We start from the raw sequence: 21,879 nt of genomic DNA on the forward strand, positions 1-21,879 counted from the left end.
GTCATGCTCCATCATAACTGACAGCTGGAGATGCCATCCCAGGCCACTGGCGGCACGGCTCAGGAAAATGCGGGCAGTGGACTGTGCTTCCTGCCTTTAGGCTCTGAGGCGCCAGTCCCAGCAAGGAGAGGATTACAAAGCCTCTCAATTTAAAAAGACAAGGGGGAGGGGAGTGTGGGCTGCACAGTTTATAAATAGACATTGCCCAAGGCTGCCTGATGATGAAGCTGTTGTTTAGTAAATCTTTCTGCTTTAAGGATGCCATCCACAGAGGCCATTTAAAAGTATCAGTTTCATTTAGTCTTTTGCGAGCGTTCTGGGCTTCACCGCTGGTTGGTTTTTCTGCCAGGTTTAGGGACGGACTGTCAGTATTTGGAGTCACCTTTGCATGGAGCACAAAGATGATGATGACGATGATGATGTGTCTTTTGCCAAATGGATGAGCAGCTTCTGGGGCCACAGCTGGCGAGAGGAGGAGAGAGGACTCCGGGAACGCCACCGACCACAAGATGCCAATTACAGGAAGACCTCCCTGCCCTGCCCAGTGAGTTATTATCACGGAACTAGGGGAGAGCTAGACTAGGGGAGGGGCTTTCTCTTAGAAAATTTTTGAAGAGTCTTTTGGTTTGAAAACAGTGCTTCCAAACCTCTTTGTATACCCGCAAAAACCCATTTTATCTTGTTCTTTAAGGGCTCTGATTTTTAATCTATTAGATAGCAATTTCTTCATTTTTTAGCAATCTAAGATATTTTTACTGTGTAGGGCCTTTGATAAGCCTGAAATAATTCCACTGAGTGGTAGACGTCAAACCAGAGGAGAGAGGCTTGGTGTTACGGTCTGTGTGACTCTGCGGGTCACTGTGTGTGTGAGTTCCTGTGTCCTTCTCAAGTGCAAAAATGGCTCTGCTGTTTGGTGGACCTCTAAGGAATTAGGGATTCTGCAAAGCAGATCACACAGCCTTTGATAAGCTGATACACTTTTCCTTCTTTTTCTGGTAGGGTTTTCTCATGAGAAAAGGAGCCAAAATTCTGTTTTCAGCACCATTTGCCTATGACAAGGCTCAGCATCAGGTGGGGAGCAGGATTTTGGCAGGACGGTTCCTGAGAGGGGAGTCGGTCCCCTGCGCAGGTGTGGGCCCAGCACTAAGCACAGGGGCAGATCACTCTGCTCAGCTGAGGTGCTGGAGAACTCACCGTAGACATCTGCACCCTCTGCTTCACGGTTCTGTGACAGTGACCTGGCTTTTGGTTGCCATGAGTTGCTTGCAATTCTAGTTACCAGAGACCGCTCGCCCAGTCCCTTGCTTCTGCCACCTCCAAAGCCAATTCAGTCTAGGGGTAAGTCGATTTGACTTTTATCTCCAAGGTTTCCAAATGAATAATGCCTGTGAGGTGCAGTAAAATATACAGAGGAACCTCTTTTACTACCAGTCCGCGAGCTTGAGTAATCAGACCTGGCTGAGACAGGGCATTTCAGAATAGGCTTCTTACAGAATGCACACTCTAGGGCAGAAGGCAAGGCTCAACCTGTCTTTGTTCTTCTAGTTCCAGAAATGGAAAGGAGGACTGGACTTGATGATCTCTCAGAAACTTCCTAGCTCTGACTTTCCACGATTTTGTTGCATATAGCACTCCCCTTTAATCTCAATATAATTAAATGTTTCACTCCTGGTACGATATCCATATGTACAAACCAGAAGGAGGATCACATTCCAGTTTCTAGATGTGGGGACCGATCACAACCAAGAGGAAAAGCTGCGTTTTACTATGATCAAAGTGAGCTTTTGGAGCCACAGGATATACAAAAAACAAAGGAAGAAACATGGTTTGCAAGTTACAACTTCTGCAGTAAAGTTTAGGTTCTATCAGACTTTTAAAACTCTGATGATACACCCTGACTAGAGAATTCATTTTCAACATGCAATTTAGTTTCCCTTATGCTCTTGCGGAAGGACTTTATAATGTTACATAATGTATAAAGACCACATAACATCTTTTTCTGCTTGTACCTACTTGGGGCGTTTGCCTGAATTAACCTGTTTAGATTCACTGAATCAATACTAGACTTTATAGTTACCAGACTAATATGTATATGTTTATTCAGGAAGACAAAATATGGAATAAAAATACAATCTGACTGGATAGAGAAGGGAAAGTAGAAGCATGGCAGACAGATCAGAGGACTCAGGGGCGACATGGGCAGAGTTTTGGAAAACTGGGCCCTTATTCTCTCTCTTTATACATGATGTGTATTTATAAAGTGAAGTAGCTGTTTCCCTTTATAAGTAAATGATGCCACATGCTTATAAAGTGTTTGGATACTTCTTTCTCTGAAATGTGCTCAAGCTTGTCTTACGTTAGAGATCTGAGAACACTTTGGTCTATAATTTAGTGTTTTGCTTAGGGCTTAACAAAATAAAAGGAAACTTCCTTTTATCATTTTTCTTGTCTCTCAACTGCTTCAACCTTTCCTTCTCTCGACCTACCGATATCTACAACCATTAATATTACACACATCGGAAGGGGAGAGCTTTCCCCTTTGTCTGTGTTGAATGCGCTTTCTGATACGGCGTCACCAGTCTCATGATTCATGCAAACACACTGTGATGGAGCATTACTTAGCATATTTGCTAGGCTCCTACTATGTGCCAGACCTTGTGCAACACACAGTGGAGTTACAGGGGACTTTCATGGTCCCTGAGTGGAACCTTCAGTAAAATACAAATCAGCAGGGGCTGGGGATATAGCTCAGTGGCATAAACGCCTGCCTGGCAAGTGCAAGGTCGTGAGTTCGATCTCTGGTACCGCAAAAAAAAAAAAAAAGAAATACAAATTGGCAGAAAGAATGAGGTGTGACAGAAGTAGAGCTTATCCTTCTTGTTGAACACGGCTTTTTGTCAAGGCTCATTATAACCCAGATTTCTGCTTAAACTGAATAAATAATTCTAATTTTATTGTTGTGTTGTCCTTGGGGGAAAAAGTGAAGAAATAGGATGTCTTTCCTGTCACTGAATATATCTACTTTCTCTCTCCATCATCACATAAATACAAAACTGAAGTAAAACAGTTTCCATGTGCTTTGCTGATGGGAAGTGCACTTTTATTAGCAGTGCAGCACATGTTTGCAGCACACCGTGCCTACATTCCTTGTGGGGAGCTGGTATGTGTGTATAACCCCACATAATTCTTCTGTTGTCCCGTCCCCTCCTCTTCCTCTCCCCACTGTCTATGTCTTGGTCCGCTTTTCTTTTCTTTTCTTTTCTTTTTTTCTTTTTTTTTTTTTTTCCCATACCGGGAATCGAACTCATGACCTTGTACTTGCCAGGCAGGCACTGTGCCACTGAGCTAAATCCCCAGCCCCGGTCCCCTTTTCTTTTGTGAAAGAACTCTCTCTCTTTTTTCCTCTCACTGTCTTATATTTTGATTTTTAATTTATTTATACTTTGGGTTTTTCACATAAGAGAAATCAAGCAATATCTTAGCTTGTGTTTCCGATGTATTTCACTTAATATTATGGTCTCAGTACACATTTATTTTCCTACAGATGATTCGAATTTATGTCTCTTTTTGGCAGAGTAGTACTCCATTGTTTATAAATAACACACTTCCTTTATCCATTCATCTCTTGATGGACATATAGGCCGCTTCCAGGATTTAGCTTTTGTGAGTTGTGCTGCTATAAATATGGGTAAAACTTCCATCGTTAGTTTTTTTGTGGACTCTCCATACTAATTCTCGCAATGGTTGTACTAGTTTACATTTCCACTAACAATGTAGAAGGGTTCCTTTTCTCCCTCAGCCTCTCCAGCATTTGTTTTCATTTGATTTCTTGATAACAGCCCTTCTTTCTGGATTAAGATGGAACCTCAGTGTTTTAGTTTGCAGTGGAAGTGCATTTTTAAAATCATGGTCTCCATCAGCTTCACATGGTTTTCTTCATATTGTTCAATATAGGTGGGCCTGGTGGAAGGGAAGATTAAGCCAAGTGAAAAAGGACGTGCTGCCTTTACACGTCTAGAGCTTTGTAACTACACACAGCTCCTATCAGTGCTTCTTCAGGCTTCAGGGTAGGCACGGTACATACTTGCTCACATGAAGAACTTGATGGGGTACAAAACAGGCCCCTGTCTATCCCTGAGGCCTTTCCTTTCTCTTTTAAAAAGTCACATTTTCTATTTTATATTCTTTCTTATTCTCAATTTAAAGTAATGAAAAAAAGTTCAGTTTTTACCCCTGACTGACCTGAGGGTGGCTGTGTACTCTCATTCCTACAGACATTACCACGGGGATAATTCTCGTGTCTTTCTTCACTCATGGGCTGGGCTGGGGCGGGGCCCTTTTGAGATTTTCTCCCAAATCTGGGGAGAGAAGGGGCTCTGCTAAATTTCATGATTGGCCGTGAGCAGCTTCTCATAGTTCATATTGTATTTGTCTTTAATTTTAATAGAAGGTCATAGGTCAGTTGAAAGGAAGGAAAGTAGCAGTGCAGTGTCAGGGACATCTCTACAGGGAGCTTTTTGCCTAATGTTCTTTTTCCTCTCTTATGAGATGCTCAGGAGGTGGAGCTGCTAGACAGGCACCTGAGTGAAATAATTAAGGGAGCTCAGGAGCTAACGTCCAATACCTGCCATTTACTACTCACATCACTGAGCATCTTGCTTACCCTCTCCCTGCCTCATGTTTCTTATGTTACATTGAGCTGATGATAACAGTGTGTACGTCCCAGGGATGCTGGAGGGTTCACTGAGGGATGTGCATAAGGCATTTAAGACAGTGACTGGTCCTTCCAGGTATTTAGTACTACTAGAGATGCTGGAACTTGGTCTTTTTCTTTTTTAAAAAATGTTTTCAGTTACTGTCAAAAATTGAAGTTTTTCTTTCTACCTTTATCTCATTGTCTTTTTGAAAATATATTTTTAAATTTTTATTTGACTTAACAATTGTACAGGCTAGGGGCATAGCTGTGTTAGTGAAAAGCTTTGCTTTGTGAGGTTCTGGGTTCAATCATTAGCACCACAGACATGCAAAAAAAAATTGTATACATTTATGGAGTATAGTGTGATATTTTAATACATGCATAAAATGTGTAATTATCATTTCATTATTTGAACACTAAATGTGTTTTTCTTGATATTCCTAAATATAGCTAATTAACTCGTTTGTAGTCCTCCTGCCTCTGAAAGTTGCATGAAATTACTTTATAAAAGTAATTCCTAAATACCTAAAATCTAGACTAATTCCTAAATACCTAAAATCATCATACTTTCACAATAAAGTCCTGGTAAAATTGGCATTTTGTTAAAATCACATTAGAGGCAGTTTCACCTAAATATAGAACAAAATTATTGCTGCTGTTGGAAGATAAAAGACTTAGAATTGCTAATCGAGGAAGAAGGTGTCATATGCGTAGGCATGTCACCATATCTGTCTAATAAAGTCATTAGTCACATAAATCTTAGGCAAGTTCCTTAGCTTCCCTAAGACTCATGTTTTTCACCTTTAAATGGGAAGCATGACCTCCTTGTACAATTTTTCTAAGGTTGGAGGTCAAGGACATTTTCGCCAGAACTCTGTATTCACCGTACACCCAGACTCAGTAGAGGTCTGCTGTTCAGGTCCTGGCACTAGATCCTCCCTTCACTGTGTCTCATGCTGCTGTTCAGTGTTTAGTCAAGGTCAGGACGGATGCAACCAAAGGATGATTGAACTGAAGCTAGAATAAAGTACATCATGAAATTAGATTCTTGAGGTGAGGATGTTATATAACCAAATTTTCCCAGTCTTTAAAATGATTTTTTAAGAGCAATTTTAGTTCCATCAGAATACTGAACAGGCAGTACAGAGACCTCCCACTTGCTCTCCACCCCCCATGCCTTCCCCATTATCAGGTGGGGTTTTTTTGTTTTTTTTTTCCGGTACCGGGAATCGAACTGACGACCTTGTGCTTGCCAGGCAGGCGCTGTGCCGCTGAGCTAAATCCCCAGCCCCACCTTCCCCGTTATCAATGTCCTCTACCAGGGCACTACATTTGGAGCCACTGATGAACGTACATCCACACATCATCACGCGGGGTCCATATTTTACGTCAGGCTTCACGGGTGGAAGTATATGCTTTACGGGTCTGGACAAACACTGACATGCATCCAACATTGTAGTAGCAGGACACAGAACCATTTCTTTGCCATTAAAACCAGTTTCTGTTTAAATGAAAACCAGTGACTTGGAGTGAGGGAGGGAATAGGATTTTTTTTTGACAGAGACTTGTTCTGGGAGCACGGTGGGGACAGCAGAGCTGTTTAGAGCGCTCTTGTAATGTGGCAGCTGGTACTCTGGGAAGTCACTGCACCTGCAGGAGGCACTGCAGCCTGGGAGATCAGGGGAGGCTCAGAGGTGAGAAGGTCCTGATCCCAGAGCCAGAGCCTGTTTCAGTGTGGGTGAAAGATGGATAAGACGTGTGTGTGTGTGTGTGTGTGTGTGTGTGTGTGTGTGTAGTGTGCATTGTGTGGTACTGGAGATTGAACCCAGGGCCTGTGTGCGTGCTAGTCAAGCACTCTACCACTTGAGCTATATCCAGCCCCAGATAAGTGAATTTTAAACTATTTAGGATACTGTTTCATGTCTTTTTGAGGGAAATTATATTTGAAAGGCATAAAAAATTCTCAAGATATTGGTTGCATGGAAATAAGCATATTTTAAAGGGGAAGTTTCTCCCTGTCACCTAGAGTTCTCTTTGAAGCACACTTTTCCCACAAAGTCACACACCAAAGCAAGGAGACAGACCAAAAAATCTATCTTATGTAGGAATATATTAAATGCATACTTGATACTATGATCAAAACTCCATATTTTTGGGGGCTCCTCAGTGGAAGCAGACACTCATCCAAACTTCTGCATTTCATACCCAGTCTTAGAAAGCTGAGGTTTTATTATTTTTTCTGATAATGTAATAGGAGATCACTATAGAGAATGAGGAAAATACTAAGAAAGAAGAAAGCTACTCACATCACAGAGGAAACCATGAATGGCTTGCTCTCCTTTAATGTTTCCAGTCTTGTGTTATTGCCCACTTGAAATCCCTCAGTGTCTCCGCATTCCAAGCCTGCTCCCTGCTGCCCGACCCTCCGCCTTCCCTGGCTCCAACAGGGCTTTGTCCATACCGGCAGGCTCCTCTGCAACAGTGCCTATGCCCATGTGGTGCTCACCTTCAGTAGAAAGCAGTGCCCCGTTGTCCTTCAGGCTGTAATCAATCATCACACATTCACAGAAATCTTCCTTGTCCCCGCATCCCAACACCTACCCCGTGAAGTTCTAGCCTCACCTTGCATCCCAAACTCTCCCTTTATAGCTTCAGCCGAGGACATACGCACATGCCTTTCGGTTTACTGTCTGTCTCCCATGTAAATGCCAGCTCCAAAATCACAGCCTGTCTTGCTGTCATTTTCCATACCCTTTATCGTCATGACTGACTTGCAACAAATGGACAAACACATAGTGATTCACCTGATGTATTTTAGCAGCTTTATCAATCTTAGCCATATTTCTAATTGTTTGAGAGTAAGAATCTTATTCTGGGAACTAGCAAGCCATAACAAAATACTGTAGAATGAGTGGCTGAAACAACAGATACTAATATTTTTGGTCAAATTCTGGAGGCCGATAAGTCCAAAACCAGGGTTTCTTCTGAGGTCTCTTTCGTTTGCTTGCAGATGGCTGCCTTCTGCTGAGTCTTCATACATTTTTCCTTTGAGGGCAGGTGCCTGGTGTCTTTCCATGCATCCAAATCCCCCTCTTCCGATGTCGGTGAGATTGGATTATGACTCACTCTAGTGGCCGCATTGTATTTCTTTTTATTTTTTAGTTTGTTAGTACATACATGTGGTATGTAATGTTTACATATTTTGTGGGAAGCTGGTACATGTACACAACACATACTAATTCCTGTTTTCACCCCCTTCTCTTTCCTTCCTCCTACCCTGATCCTGATCCCCGTCCTATTTTCTTAGACATGTTGGTAGTACATATGTTTATATTCCTTGAATGGAGCTGATACATGTACATGACACATCTCAATTCCTTTTCTTTATACCTTATCCCTTCCCTCCCTTCTTCCCCCCCCCGTACCAGAAATCGAACTCATGACCTTGTGTTTGCCAGGCAGGCGTTGTGCCGTTGAGCTAAATCCCCAGCCCCTTCCCTCCCTTCTTGCTCCATGTCTTTTTTTTTTATTTTAAAGAGAGTAGTAAATGAGAAACAAACAAAAAAATAGAGCAGTAGCAGCGTACCAGTATCACAAACATAAACAAATCAGAGCAAGAACATTCAAAGTGATACAGGGTCTCAAGAAAAAATAATACGAATCAACAGTGGATGTTACATATCACTATCCTCAACTGCATTGCTCAGATTACCAGATGTAAGAATGAAAGACTGCTCAAACCGTTAAAGGGAATGAGAAAATAATTCTTCGATAAAACAATAGAGATAATACAGAGTTTCACTAGACAAGATGGTAGGAGTTCACCATTGTAATTCCATTGCATATTGTTACCTTCAAATCAGTTGCTCAGTCCATCAGACAGAAGCGTGCACAATCGATCAGAGCATAAAAAATTGTAATCATTAACTGTTCATTTCAAATCACCATCAGACATCAGCAATACCATTATCACACAGCTATTCATATATATATATTTTAGATTTTGCCTTCCTTCTTTCTTCTTTCTTTTTTTCCCTCGTCCCAGTCATTCCTCCCTTTGCTGCTCTATCTCTTGATCTCTTACCCCTTTGAGAACAGTTTATCTCCCTACTTCCCATTTTCTATCATCTACCTATCCATCATTTATCTATCTATCTATCTATCTATCTATCTATCTATCTATCTATCTATCTATTTATCTATCTATCTTTCTATTCTTATTATCTATCTCTCTACTTATTATATTTTTAATTTCTTTTTTTGGTACCAGGAATTGAACTCAGGACCCTGCACTTGCCAGGCAGGCATTGTGCCACTGAGCTATATCACTGGCCCTCCAATTTGTAATATAAGAAAAATAATGTGATATTTAAGCTTGTGTGTCTGATTTATTTCATTTAATATTATGCTTTCAATTTGCATTCATTTTCTGATAAATGACTCAAATTTATCCTTCTTTATGGCAAAGTAGTATTCCATGGTGTGTAAATACTGCATTTTCTTTATACATTCATCTGTTGGTGGACATATTAGCTACTTCCAAGATTTAGCTACTATGAATTGTGCTGCTATAAACATGGATGTTCATGTATCAGTGTAATATAGTATCTGTAACTCTTTTGAAAAGATACCTAGAAGGGGAATAGTTGGGTAAAAAAGAATTTCTAGTTTTAATTTTTTGAGGAATCTCCCTACTGATTTCCATAGTGGTTGTACCAGTTTACATTCCCAACAATGTATGAGGGTTCCTTTTCCCCCACAGCCTCTCCAGCATTTGTTATTACTTGATTTCCTGTTGATGGCCATTTTTTCTGAAGTAAGATGGAATCTCAGCGTTGTTTTAATTTGCATTTCTCTAATAGCAAGTGATGCTGAGCATTTCTTCATGTGTTTATTGGCCATTTGTACTTCCATGAAGTGTCTGCTCACTTTACTTGCCCATTTTTTGGTTGGGTCTTGCATTTTGGGGGTTTTTTTTTTTTTTTTTTTTTTTTTTTTTTTTTAGTTCTTCATATATTCTAGATATTAGCTCTCTGTCAGAAGAATCACTGGCTGAATTTTTTCCCATTCTGTAGGTTATCTTTTCACTCTGTTGGCTGTTTCTTTTTTCTCTGCAGAAGCTTTTTAATTTAATATAATCCCATTTGATCATTCTCAGAACTATTTACTGTACTTCTGGGGTTAATCTTGGTCTCTCCTGATTCCATATGAATTTTGAGATTGTTTTCTATAGTTCTTTCAGGAATGCTATTGGAATTTTAATTAGGATTGCATTAAGTCTGAATATCAATTTGGAAGTATGACCATTTTGACTATATTGGTTCTGCCTGTGTAGGAACAGGGAATATCTTTCCCTTTGCTGAAGTTCAAGGCCAGCCTGAACTGCATAGCAAAACCCTGTCTCAAAACTGATGCAAAAAAAGAACTCATGCTATGAACAAGGCAGAGTGCTGAATACTATTGGAATCAAATGTAGCCCTTGATGTGATAAAGCACAAAAAGAAAGATATTGAACCAAACTGCCAAAATTATTATTTTTAAAATTTTAAACAGAAAAAATGATATAGAATTTTAAAACAAGATAATAGGAAATTAACAATGGTTATTATACTGCATTTTGTTATCTTCAAAGTAGTTGTTCAGATTACCAGATATAAGCATTCAAGGTGATGAAACAATATAAGTACTGTTCCTTTCAATGAACTAATGGAAATTAGTAGTACAGTTATCTTAGCTATCTTGTGTGTGTGTATATTTTTCCCCCTTCCTTCTTTTCTCCTTTCCCCCATCCCAGTTATCCTTTACTTTTGAACACTCTCTTTTGCTTTTACAATATCTACTGTACCTTTTGGAACTTGTTTACTCTTTCAGTTTCTTACACCAGAGAGACAATACGATATTTACACATGCAAATCTGATTTATTTCACTTAAGAGTATGGTCTCGAGTTGCGTCCATTTACCTATAAAAGCCTTGACTTTATGCTTTATTGCTGAGTAGTACTCCATTGTATAAAAATACCACATTTTTAAAGCCATTCCTCCATTGCACTTGGGTTGTTTCCAAGACTTAGCTATTACAAATTGTGCTGTTGTAAACATGGGTGCACATACGTTTCTGTGGTATGATAATCTCAGTACTTCTGGAAAAGTATGCAGAAGAGGAAGAGCTGGGTCAAATAGGACCTCCAATCCTAGTTTTTTGAGGAATCTCTGCACTGATTTCCACAGTGGTTGTACAAGTCTGCACTCCCACGAATAGTGGAGAAGGGTTCCTTTTTCCCCACTGCCCTTACAGCATTTGTTCTTGGTTGATTTCTTAATGATAGCCATTCTTTCTGGGATGAGATGGAATCTCAGTGTTGCTTTAATTTGCATCTCTCAGATGACCAATGATGTTGAACATTTTTTCCTATATTTATTTGCCATTTGTATTTCTTCATCTGAGAAGTTTGCATTCATCTCAGATGCCCACTTTTGGGTTGGGTCTTTGAATTTTGGGGCCCTGATTTTTTAAATTCTTTATATGTTCTATGTAAATATCCTTTGTCTGAGGGAAAATTGGCTAAAAAATTTTTCCCACTCTGTGGGTTTTCTTTTCATTCTGTTGGTGATTTCTTTTGATGTGCAAAAGCTTTTTAATAAGATGAGATCCCGGGGCTGGGGATTTAGCTCAGCGGCATAGCGCCTGCCTGGCAAGCACAAGGTCGTGAGTTCGATTCCTGGTACCAGAAAAAAACCCAAAAAACAAACAAACAAACAAACAAAAATAAGATGAGATCGCAGTTGTTGATTCTTTGAAGTATTTGCCATGTGGTTTGGCTTTTGTTTATGAACTCTCTGCCTATCCCTATGTCTTCAAGGTTTCTATCTGGTTTCTCTTCCAGTAGATTTAGTGTTTCTGTTTTAATATTAGATCTTTGATCCATTTTGACTTTAGTGCATGGTGAGAGACATGGGTTTAGTTTTAGTCTTTAGCATGTGGAAAGCCAGTTTTTCCAGCACCATCTATTAAAGAGGCTATCTTTCTTTCCATGAATGTGTTTGGCCCCTTTGTCAAAGATAAGTTGGCTGAGTGTGTTTGTAGTTGTGTCTGCATCTTGTAATCTGTTCCACTGATCCTCAGGTCTGTTTTTTGCCAGTTCCATGTTGATTTTATTACATTAGCGTTGTAGTATAATTTCAAGTCAGGGATTTTGATTCCTTCTGCCTTACCTGTGTTGCTCAGGCTTGACTATGCTAGTATAGGTCTCTGTTGGTCTCATATGAATTTTAGGAATGTTTTCTCTAGATCTTTGAGGTATACTAATGGTATTTTGATCAGGATTGCATTAATATATAGTAGTTTTGAGGGTATGGCCATTTTCACAATGTTGGTTCTTCCTATCCATGAACAAGGAATATTTTTCCATTTTCTGAAATCCTTTCCAATCTCTTTTTTCAGAGTACTGTAATTTTCAATATATAGATATTTTACTTCCTTTGTTAGATTGATTCCTAAGTATTTCTTTTTCTGGGATGCTATTTTGAAGGATGTGGTTTCCCTAATTTCTCTCTGAGTGAGTTTGTGTATATACAGGAATGCTATTGATTTTTGAGTGTTGATTTTCTATCCAGCTACACTACTGAATTTGGTTATTAAGTCTAGAAGAGTTTGGTGGAGTTTGGGGTCTTCTATATAGAGTATCATGTCATCCGCTGATGGAGAGCACTATGAAGTGGATCTGAGCAGGATTTAAAGTTAACCAATTGACTTTTCTTTTTTACTTGTGAGTCTGTGCTAGGCCCCTTGTCTGGAGGAGGGCAGCAGATTCATAGTAAGTGAACCTCTGTGAATCAATGGTCCTGGCTGAGGCCTTTAGTAGCCTGTGAAGCTGTGACGCCTCAAAGGACAAGACAAAGCCATAGCTAGGGACACCTGGCTCCAACTAGATAAAGACTCTAGCTGCAGGCATCTCACTCCTGCAGTGAAGACCTCCCTCAACATAACGTAGTTCCCCTAAATTAATACAATATGTTACTTAGAGAAGACCTTGAGCAGACTTACAAGGTCTTTGAACTGTTCTGCTCAGATTTCTGCCTTTCTTTAGTATTCCTCTCCTTTGTTTACTAATTGAATAAATATGGGTCACCCAGAGAAGATCTTTGTCTTAGCCCCCAGAGAATCTCAAATTCTGTTAGAGAGTTTTGATCTTCCTGGAGTCCTAAAATCATTCCACTTAATTCTTTTATTTAAGCCTTCACTGTATATGCCTTTGGGAGATTGCAGACCTGATCAGCCTGCAATCACAAAGACATAATATTAATGTGTTAATCTGAAAATAATGATAATTTGACTTCTTCATTTCCTGTCCTTATTCCTTTTATTTCTCTCTCTTGTCTAATTGCTCTGGTAATGTTTCTAGAGCTGTATTGAATAGGAGTGGTGATAGTGGACATTCTTGTCTTGTTCCTGATTTTATATTGAAAGCTTTCAGTTTTTGTCCATTTAGTATAATGTTGGCTATTGGTTTGTCATAGATAGCTTTTATTTTACCAGGTTGAGGTACAGACCATCTATTCCAATTTTCTGTAGGGTTTTTATATGAATGAGTGTTGGACTTTGTCAAAAGCATTTTCTGCATCTATTGAGATGCTCATGTGGTTTTTGTCTTTGGCGCTGTTGATGTGGTGTATTACATGTATTGATTTGCATATGTTGAGCCATCCCTGTATTCCTGGGATGAGTCCCACTTTGTTGTGGTGTATAATCTTCTTGATGATTTGCTGCATTTTGTTTGCTAGTATTTTATTGAGCATTTTTGCACCTATATTCATTAGGGAGATTAGCCTGTAGTTCTCTTTTTTTGTTAGGTCTTTCTCTGGTTTTGGTATCAGAGTAATACTTGCTTCCAGGAATGTGTTAAGGAGTATTGTTTCCCTTTCAATTTCATTAAAGATTTTGAGGGGTATTGGCATTAAATCATCTCTAAATTTCTTATAGAATTCTGCTGTGAATCCATCAGGACCTGAACATTTGTTTATTAAGTTTTTCATTACTTTTTCAATGTCATTAACTGATATTGGGTTATTTAGAATTTTTATATCTCTTGATTCAGCTTTGGTCATTCATATGTTTCTGGGAATCTGCCCTTTTCTTCTGTGTTTTTCATCCTATCAGAGTAAAGATTCTTGAAGTAGGTATTGATTATCTTCTGAAGTTCTACAGAAAAGGGAGATTTTACCCTTTTCATTACTTATTGCATGAATTTGAGTTTTTTCTTTCCTTTTTTTGATAAGGTTGACTAGGGGTTTATCAATTTTATTTATTTTTTCAAAGACCAAACTTTTTGATTCATTAATTCTTTATATATTTTTTTAGTGTCCATTGCATTAACTTCTGCTCTGATCTTTATAATTTCCTCTCTTGTATGGGCTTTGGGCTTGACTTGCTTTTCTTTTTCTAGAATATTGAGGTACAGCATCAGGTTTTTAATTTGTGCTAATTTTTTTTTCCTCATGTGAGAATTCTCTGCTATAAATTTCCCTCTCAGGACTGCTTTCATTGAGTCCCACAGGTTCTGGTATGTTGTATCTGCTTTGCTGTTTAGTTGTATATATTTTTAAATTTCATCTGTCACCTATTATTTGTTCAGGATGGTGTTATTCAATTTCCATGTGTTTATGGACTTTTTGCAGTTTCTTTTGTCATTAATTTCTGATTTCGTTGCACTATGGTGAGATAATATGCATGGGATAATTTCAATTCCTTTGCATTTACTTAAGCATGTTCTATGGGCTATTGTATGGTTTGTTTTAGAGAACATCCCGTGTATAGCTGAGAGGAATGTATATTCTGATGTTGTTGGGTGGAACACTCTGTAAAAGTCTACTAAGTCCATTTGTTCACAGGTTTGGTTAATTTCTGTTATTTCTTTGCTGATTTTTTGTCTAGTTGATCTGTCTCTGTGATAATGGGGTGTTATGGTCTCCCACTACAATTGTGTTATTGGTTATTTGATTTTTCATGTCTAATAATGTTTGGCTTATATACTTGGGTATTTCTGTATTTGGTGCATACATATTTATGACCTTTACCTCTTCCTTTTGATATTTTTCTCTAACAAGTATGTAGTGGCCTTCTTTATCCCTTTTGATCACTCCTGATTTGAAATTCACATTGTTTGCAGAGAGAATAGGTACCCCTTGGGGTATTGTTTTCTATTCTTTGACTTTAGTCTATGAATTTCCTTTTGAGTTAAATTTGTCTCTTGTATACAGCATATTGTTGGATCTTGTTTCTTGATCCATTCTGCCAGTCTCTCTCTTTTGATTGGTAAATTGAGGCCCTTTACATTTATGGTTATAACTGAAATGTATTGGCTTATCTTTGCCATATTATTCTCCTGCTGTTGGTACTCTACTTTCCCCCTCTATTTCATTGCTTGCCCTGCTTGGTAATTTCTTTCTGTTGTTGTTCTTGGAATTGTGGTCAGTTTTTTTTTGAGTTGTGGTCTTTTTTAAAATCTCTAGAATATGTTTCAGTACTCTTTTTAGGGTTGGCTTGGTGGTCGTGAATTTCTTCAGTTGTTCTTTGTTGTTGAAGTATCTTATTTGTTCATTAATTTAAAAAAATAGTATACATCAGTCTTGGTTGGAAGTTGTTTTCTTTCTGAACTTGAAATACTTCACTCCAAGCTCTTCTTGACTTTATAGTTTGTGTTAAGAAGTCTGCTCTGATTTTGATGTGCTTTCCTTTATAGGTGATCTGTTTCTTTTCTCTAACAGCTTTTAATATTCTGTTCTTGTGCTGAATTTGTGGAATCTTGATTATTATTTGTGTGGGTATAGATTTATTTTGGTTATGGCTAATTTGACTTCTACATGCCTCACTTAAGTGTATGTCAGATGCTTTTCTTATGCTTGGGAAATTTTCTGCTATTGTGCAAATTTCAAATTTTTGTTGTCTTTTTGAGACAGGGTTTCACTATGCAGTTCAAGCTGGCCTTGAACTCCCTTTGTAGCCAGGCTGGCCTTGAACTCACAGCAATCCTCCTGCCTCAGCCTCCTGAATACTGGGATTACAGGCATATGCCACCATGCCTGGCGTACTTCCCAGTTAACTGAGAGTGGGATGTTGGTTTCTGTTTGGCTCAGTCCCCAGTCTTTTGGTGTAGGGCTGTGGTGATATTATTACCCCATAGCTTCCCAATATTGTTACACAAAGGAGAACAACAGATTACAATAGATATGACATCTTAGATAGAGTAATCCAATTAGCAATAATGATAGCATCAAGCACAATTTAGAAGTTGACAAACTATGGTACCTATTGATTTTGTACTTTAGACCAGAGGAGCAAAGTCTATATCTATATAACAGAAACAATCATAAATTAGGAGTTTATATGCAAAGTTTTTCTCCTTGTCTAATGGAGGATGGTGTGTAAGATAAAGATAACTGGGAAAGAAGTAGAAGCAAACCTGGAGGACAAAGGATGGTCATGCAAGGTTTGGGTAACTACAGAAGCGGGTAGAAAAGAAAGAATGAAGGAGTTCAGGGCATTATTGAACTAGGTCTTTGTGTTTGGTGGGAGGGATTAGAACAAGAAAAAGAGAAGGAAAAAGAAAAAAAGAAAAGGAAAAAGGAAAAGGAAAAGAAAGTAAGATAAAAACAAAGATAAAGTAAGATCAAATGAAATCATATAAAAAAAGGGGCTGTCCCCCCAGCTTTTTCTGTTCTATATGTCTTTGTCCCTAAGCATAACACTGGTTTACCTAACTTACCACCTGTTGGCTCGTATTTCAGACTTTTCCCTCCCTCTAGTCTCTCCTGTCCCTCTTGTGTGTATCCTAGTCTGGGTCCCCCTGTGTGGCTGTCTGCCCCAGGGAACTGGTTCCGAGGTGTAGGTTTATGGGCCAGGCACTTGGGTTCCTCCAGATGAACCAGTTGCTGAGTCACAGCACCTCCTGTGCTTGCTGCCTGTCCTGTGGTGTAGGCGGATGGGCCAGGCACCTGCATTCCTCTCACAGAGCTGGTTGCCGAGTCTGGGGCACTTCCCATGCTTGCTGCCCCTGCAAGGGCCAGAGGTAGGGGGATGGGCAGACACCCAGGTTCCTCTTGCAGAACTTGTTGCCAAGTCCCTGGTGCTTTCTGAGCTTGCTGCCCATACCACGGTGAAGGGAGATCCAAAATTATTGATTACGTGATAAATGTCATAGAAGAGAAGTATGATGTCCTGGAGAGCATCTAAGTGCTCTGAATACTGGGATTACAGTATTCTAATACCTGAAGCAGTCACAATAGTCAGGAAAGCCTTTTTGGGATAATACTGTTTCTACTGACAGTGAAGGACGATGAGCTGTGTCAGTGTTGAAATGAAAGAAAAAAAATTATCTCAATGTATAAAGAATTTTTACATTCAGAAATGAGTAAATTATATTCCCAGTATATGCTATGGTGAACCAGTGTGCACCTCAAGAGGAAAGGGCAATGAAAGCTTTTATTGGCAAGCAGGGAGAAATTCACAGCAGCTGCTTAGATACAAAGTTTGTTGTTCTTGGACACTGAAGGCAGGAGTTGGTCTCTGCTCCTTGTGAAGGTGATTTCTAGGTAACAGTCTTGTCTGAATTGCTGAAGTCTTAATGTCAGAGATGAGCTTGGGTACAGAAATTTGTATCTGTGTGAGGACAGACAGATTCCGACAGTGAATCCAGACATTGTGTGTGCAGGACTTTTTGGTAGATTTTTTTTTTTGAAGTCTTTGAAAAAGTTCTTAGGCAGAACATGGATGCCTGCTTCTCATGCTGTTTTAGCTCTCAATTTTGTATGGTTCTGACAGGAGGGACTTAATGTTGGTATCAGCAAAGGGACCTGTGGTCACACCAGCCATTAGAGAGGTGAAGGGGTGAGGTTGTAAAAGAAGTTACAGAGTGGAGGACTGTCTTGTCCGTGCCTGTGCTGTGTAGGAGCTGGTGAGCTGGAGCAGTGGCTATGAGGCTGTGTCACAGGAGGGGTGAGGTAGTAGGGATGAGGTGCAAAATAAAAGGGTAGCCAGCTTTGAGTCTCCTCCTCCTCCTCCTAGTCTTCCTGTTTTTCCTTTTTTATCCCTCCCTCTTGTCCCTCCTTGCTTCTCTGCTCCCCTCCCCATCCTCCTCCTTCCCTCTCCTCCCCTCTTCCCCTCCTTCTCTCCTCCACCTTCTCTGCTTCTCCTCCTCCTCCTCCTTCTTCCTATTCTGGCTGCTTGGAGAGGAGTAAAATAAGCGAAGTAGGATTCTACGCAAGATATCTACTCTTAGGAAGATGTTCACTATTAGAAAGCTACTGATGTAACTGGAATAAAAGATAATGGTAACTTGGATTAAGGAAACATAATTTTCAGAGATTTTTTTTTACCAATTGGTTGAATATTCTTTTACTCAATTCCCAAAGAAATCACAAATAGGAAAAATGTAGCTCTTTTAGTACAGCTCTGTCATTTAAAATATTTTGATTTGAATATTGCTCTGCTAATGTTGTCTCAAAGTTCCCATAAGTTTTCTTCATTCTTTCTTTTCCATTTCTTCAACTGAGTATTTTCAAATAACTTGTCTTCAAGTACACTTATTCTTTTGTTAGATCTATTCTGTTATCAATACCTTCCACTGTAGATTTAATTTTGCTGAGGTTAATTTTTAGCCCAGGAATTTTTGTTTGAATTTTAAAAATTGCTTCCATTTCTGCATTTTTTTCTCTGTTCAAGTATCAAGTCATTTTTCTGTTCTGTCTTGAAACTAATTGAGTTTTACTAAAACAAGTACTTTAAATTTTTCCTCCATATTAGTCAATGCTTCTTAGAATCACATGTAGAAGAGTGCAAGAGATCTGTCTTCCTGCTAGATATGTGAAGAATCCAGCCAAGGGCCTAGAACCCATGGCAATGTCCCATAAACTCCACATCAGCGGGCCAAAATATCCACAGTGGAGGACCAGGAAGTCCAAGGGCTGGTGCCAGAGGATAGAGAGTCTGCACCAGCGTGCTGAAAGGCCAATACTGGAAGCCAAAAATTCTGTACTGAAAACCAGGAGATGATGCCCATGGTGAAGGCCAAGACCAGTGCTCCCAGCCGAAGTGTCTGTACCAAGGGCCAGGAGATGCTGCTCAAGGTGAAGGCAAAGACCAGAGCTCCTCCCAGGAGCACAGCAGCCGTCCTGGTGAAGACAGGCTCCACCAAGGAGAACAGCTAAAGCTTCTCTGAGAGAAATCAGCATAAACCCTCTCTTCCTGGTCTCCTTTTGTACCACTTCCCAGAACTCAAGTCAGCTGTGTGTGCTCATACAAGTTGTGTATTTGTACATAGTTAAATTAATTTTTCTTTATGGCTGCTTCCGTTGCCATTTTCCAAGGGAGAAACATGAATATTAAAATGATATATAAATTTTATATTATTTCTTTAAAAATTCTGGTTTCATTAAAATGAGAAAAAATCATTTTGGAATTTACCCTGCTATTGGTGGAATTGCAAGCAATAAAGCTAAGCTTGGTGGGATCTACTTAATATTTTAACCAGTTTATTATGCTTCCTAATTGTAGGAGAATGTTCTTACCGATCAAGAAGGTGAAAGTTTAGTTAGCAGTCTGTAGTCATCTTGTCTCTCTGCTAATATTGTACAGCCTCTGTATATTGTTAATTTTTTTATTTTGTATTTCAGTTTCCTGTGCTTTCCAGATCTGTATCATCTGACTGCCAGCCCAGAAGGCATTCTCAGGACCAAGAGTTCCGAACCCAAACTTACAAGTCGTACCACAGAAGAAGCTCAGCGAATGGGTCGTTCAAGGAGCCACTGGAATCAAAGGGACAGTCTCACCCTAAAGTTCAGGAATTTTCAGAGTCCTTTGAAAAGCAACTGTGTATTAAAACCCAACGTTCTGTCTCTTTGGTATGTACAGAACTATTGAATAATTGAGTCACTTTCTGAGGGAAATTAAAGAGGTTTTTTCCTTCTTCAAGCTTGAGGGAAGCACAAATCTAACTTCTTTTATTACTTAGTGATGAGATCTTTGAAAGTGATACTCAATTTATTAATTTATTATGATGACTAATTTAAAATTACATATCTTAAATTAGCTTTAAAGTACTTATTATAAAATTTATCTTACTTCAAAATTAAAAATTTAGCACATATGCAGATTCTTTTAAACCTTTTCCTATTTAATTATGTATCCACTTTTTTAAAAAAAATAACAGGATAACTGATTAGATTTATTAGTGATATGTTGTAAAATGTTGTATGTCTGTTAATGTTTCCCTCCTTTTATCTTTAAAATAAAAAAAAAAGTGGTTGTATTACATATTGATATCTTCAAAGTGGCTTCTCATGAAAACAGATATAGACATGCAATACTGGTCAACCAAAGACTCATTGACAGTTTCTTTCAGCATAGAAATAGAAGACAGAAGAACAACCATGTTATCTATCCTGTATATACATGCATACAAAATTTCTCCTTCTTTCCCTTCTCTTTTCCCACATCCCAGAAGCCCTTTACTCTTCAGTGGTTTCCTATCATTTCACAGTGTCTATCATACCTCCGAGCATGTTGTTATCTTTAAAATACTTGCCCAGGGTACAAGATATGGGCATACAAATTTCTCCAATTTGTATTGGCACAAACCTTCCTTTTTAATGAACTAAGAGACCCTATAGTATAATTGACTTGCATTTTTTCATTGTTCCCTACTGTCTTTTCCCATCTTACCCATCCTAGTTCCTTTTTCTTTTCAAAAATTTCTTCCCATTGAAAATATCCATTGTACATTTTACAACTTATTTACTCTTTCAGTTTCTCACACCAGGGAGGCAATATGATGTTCACACATGCAAGTCTGATTTATTTCACTTACGAGTATGGTCTGTAGTTGCATCCATTTACCTATAAAAGCCTCAAGTTTATTTTCTTTATAGCTGATTAGTACTCTATTATATAAAAATACTATTTTTTTAATCCATTCCTCAGTTGATGGGCATTTGGGTTGCTTCTAAGGTTTAGCTATTACAAGTTGTGCTGCTATAAACGTGGGAGCACATATATTGATGTGGTATGGTGTTTTCAATTCTTCTAGGAAGATACCCAGAAGGGGATTGGAAGGTTAAATGAGACCTCTAATCCTAGATTGCTTTGTTTTTTTTTTTTTTTTGCTGGTACCAGGTATTGAACTCATGACCTCACACTTGCCAGGCAGGCACTGTGCCACTGTGCCACCCCGGCCCTAATCCTCGTTTTTAAAGGAATATCCACAGTGATTTCCACAGGGATTGCACCAGTCTACACTCCCACCAACAGTGGAAAAGAGTTTCTTTTTACCAACAGCCCTTACAACATTTGTTATTGGTTGATTTCTTGATAATAGCCATTCTTTCCGGGGCTAGATGGAATATCAGTGTTGTTTTAATTTGCATCTCTCTGATGACCAATGATGTTGAACATTTTTTCATATATTTATTTGCCATTTGTATTTCTTCATCTGAGAAGTTTGTATTCATCTCAGATGCCCACTTTTGCACTGGGTCTTTGAGTTTTGGCGTCCTGATTTTTTAAATTCTTTATATGTTCTAGGTAGAACTCCTTTGTCGGAGGGACAATTGGCTAAAAAATTTTTCCCACTGTGTGGGTTTTCTTTTAACTCTGTTAGTGACTTCTTTGATGTGCAGTAGCTTTTTAATAAGATGAGATCCCAGTTGTTGATTCTTTGAAGTATTTCCCATGCAGTCTGGGTTCTGTTTGTGAACTCTCAGCCTATCCCTATGTCTTCAAGGTTTCTACCTGGTTTCTCTTCCAGTAGATTTAGTGTTTCTGTTTTAATATTTAGATCTTTGATCCATTTTGACTTTAGTGCATGGTGAGAGACATGGGTTTAGTTTTAGTCTTTGGCATGTGGAAAGCCAGTTTTTCCAGCACCATTTATTAAAGAGGCTATCTTTCTTTCCATGAATGTGTTTGGCCCCTTTGTCAAAGATAAGTTGGCTGAGTGTGTTTGTAGTTGTGTCTGCATCTTGTAATCTGTTCCACTGATCCTCAGGTCTGTTTTTTGCCAGTTCCATGTTGATTTTATTACATTAGCGTTGTAGTATAATTTCAAGGCAGGGATTGTAATACCCCCACCTTGTGTTTGTTGTCCAGGATTGCCTTTCTATTCTAGGTCTCTTCTCTTTTTTTTTTTTTTTT

The 21,879-nt window shown here is 38.9% G+C and overlaps 1 protein-coding gene across 1 annotated transcript in view; it reads left to right on the forward strand.

Annotated features, from left to right (window-relative positions):
• Positions 1 to 213: 213 nt before the first annotated feature.
• Positions 214 to 21,879, forward strand: part of Lnp1 (leukemia NUP98 fusion partner 1) — a 27,787-nt gene continuing 6,121 nt past the window's right edge. Inside the window, exons 1-2 of the mRNA XM_005386296.2 lie at positions 214 to 544; positions 19,365 to 19,592. Of these exons, the coding sequence (XP_005386353.1) occupies positions 389 to 544; positions 19,365 to 19,592 (384 nt within the window). The 5' untranslated portion in view covers positions 214 to 388. The remainder of the gene's footprint in view (positions 545 to 19,364; positions 19,593 to 21,879) is intronic.

The sequence above is a fragment of the Chinchilla lanigera genome, unplaced genomic scaffold (assembly GCF_000276665.1).
Source record: "Chinchilla lanigera isolate Chin_1 unplaced genomic scaffold, ChiLan1.0 scaffold00026, whole genome shotgun sequence".
Classification (NCBI taxonomy): Eukaryota; Metazoa; Chordata; class Mammalia; order Rodentia; family Chinchillidae; genus Chinchilla; species Chinchilla lanigera.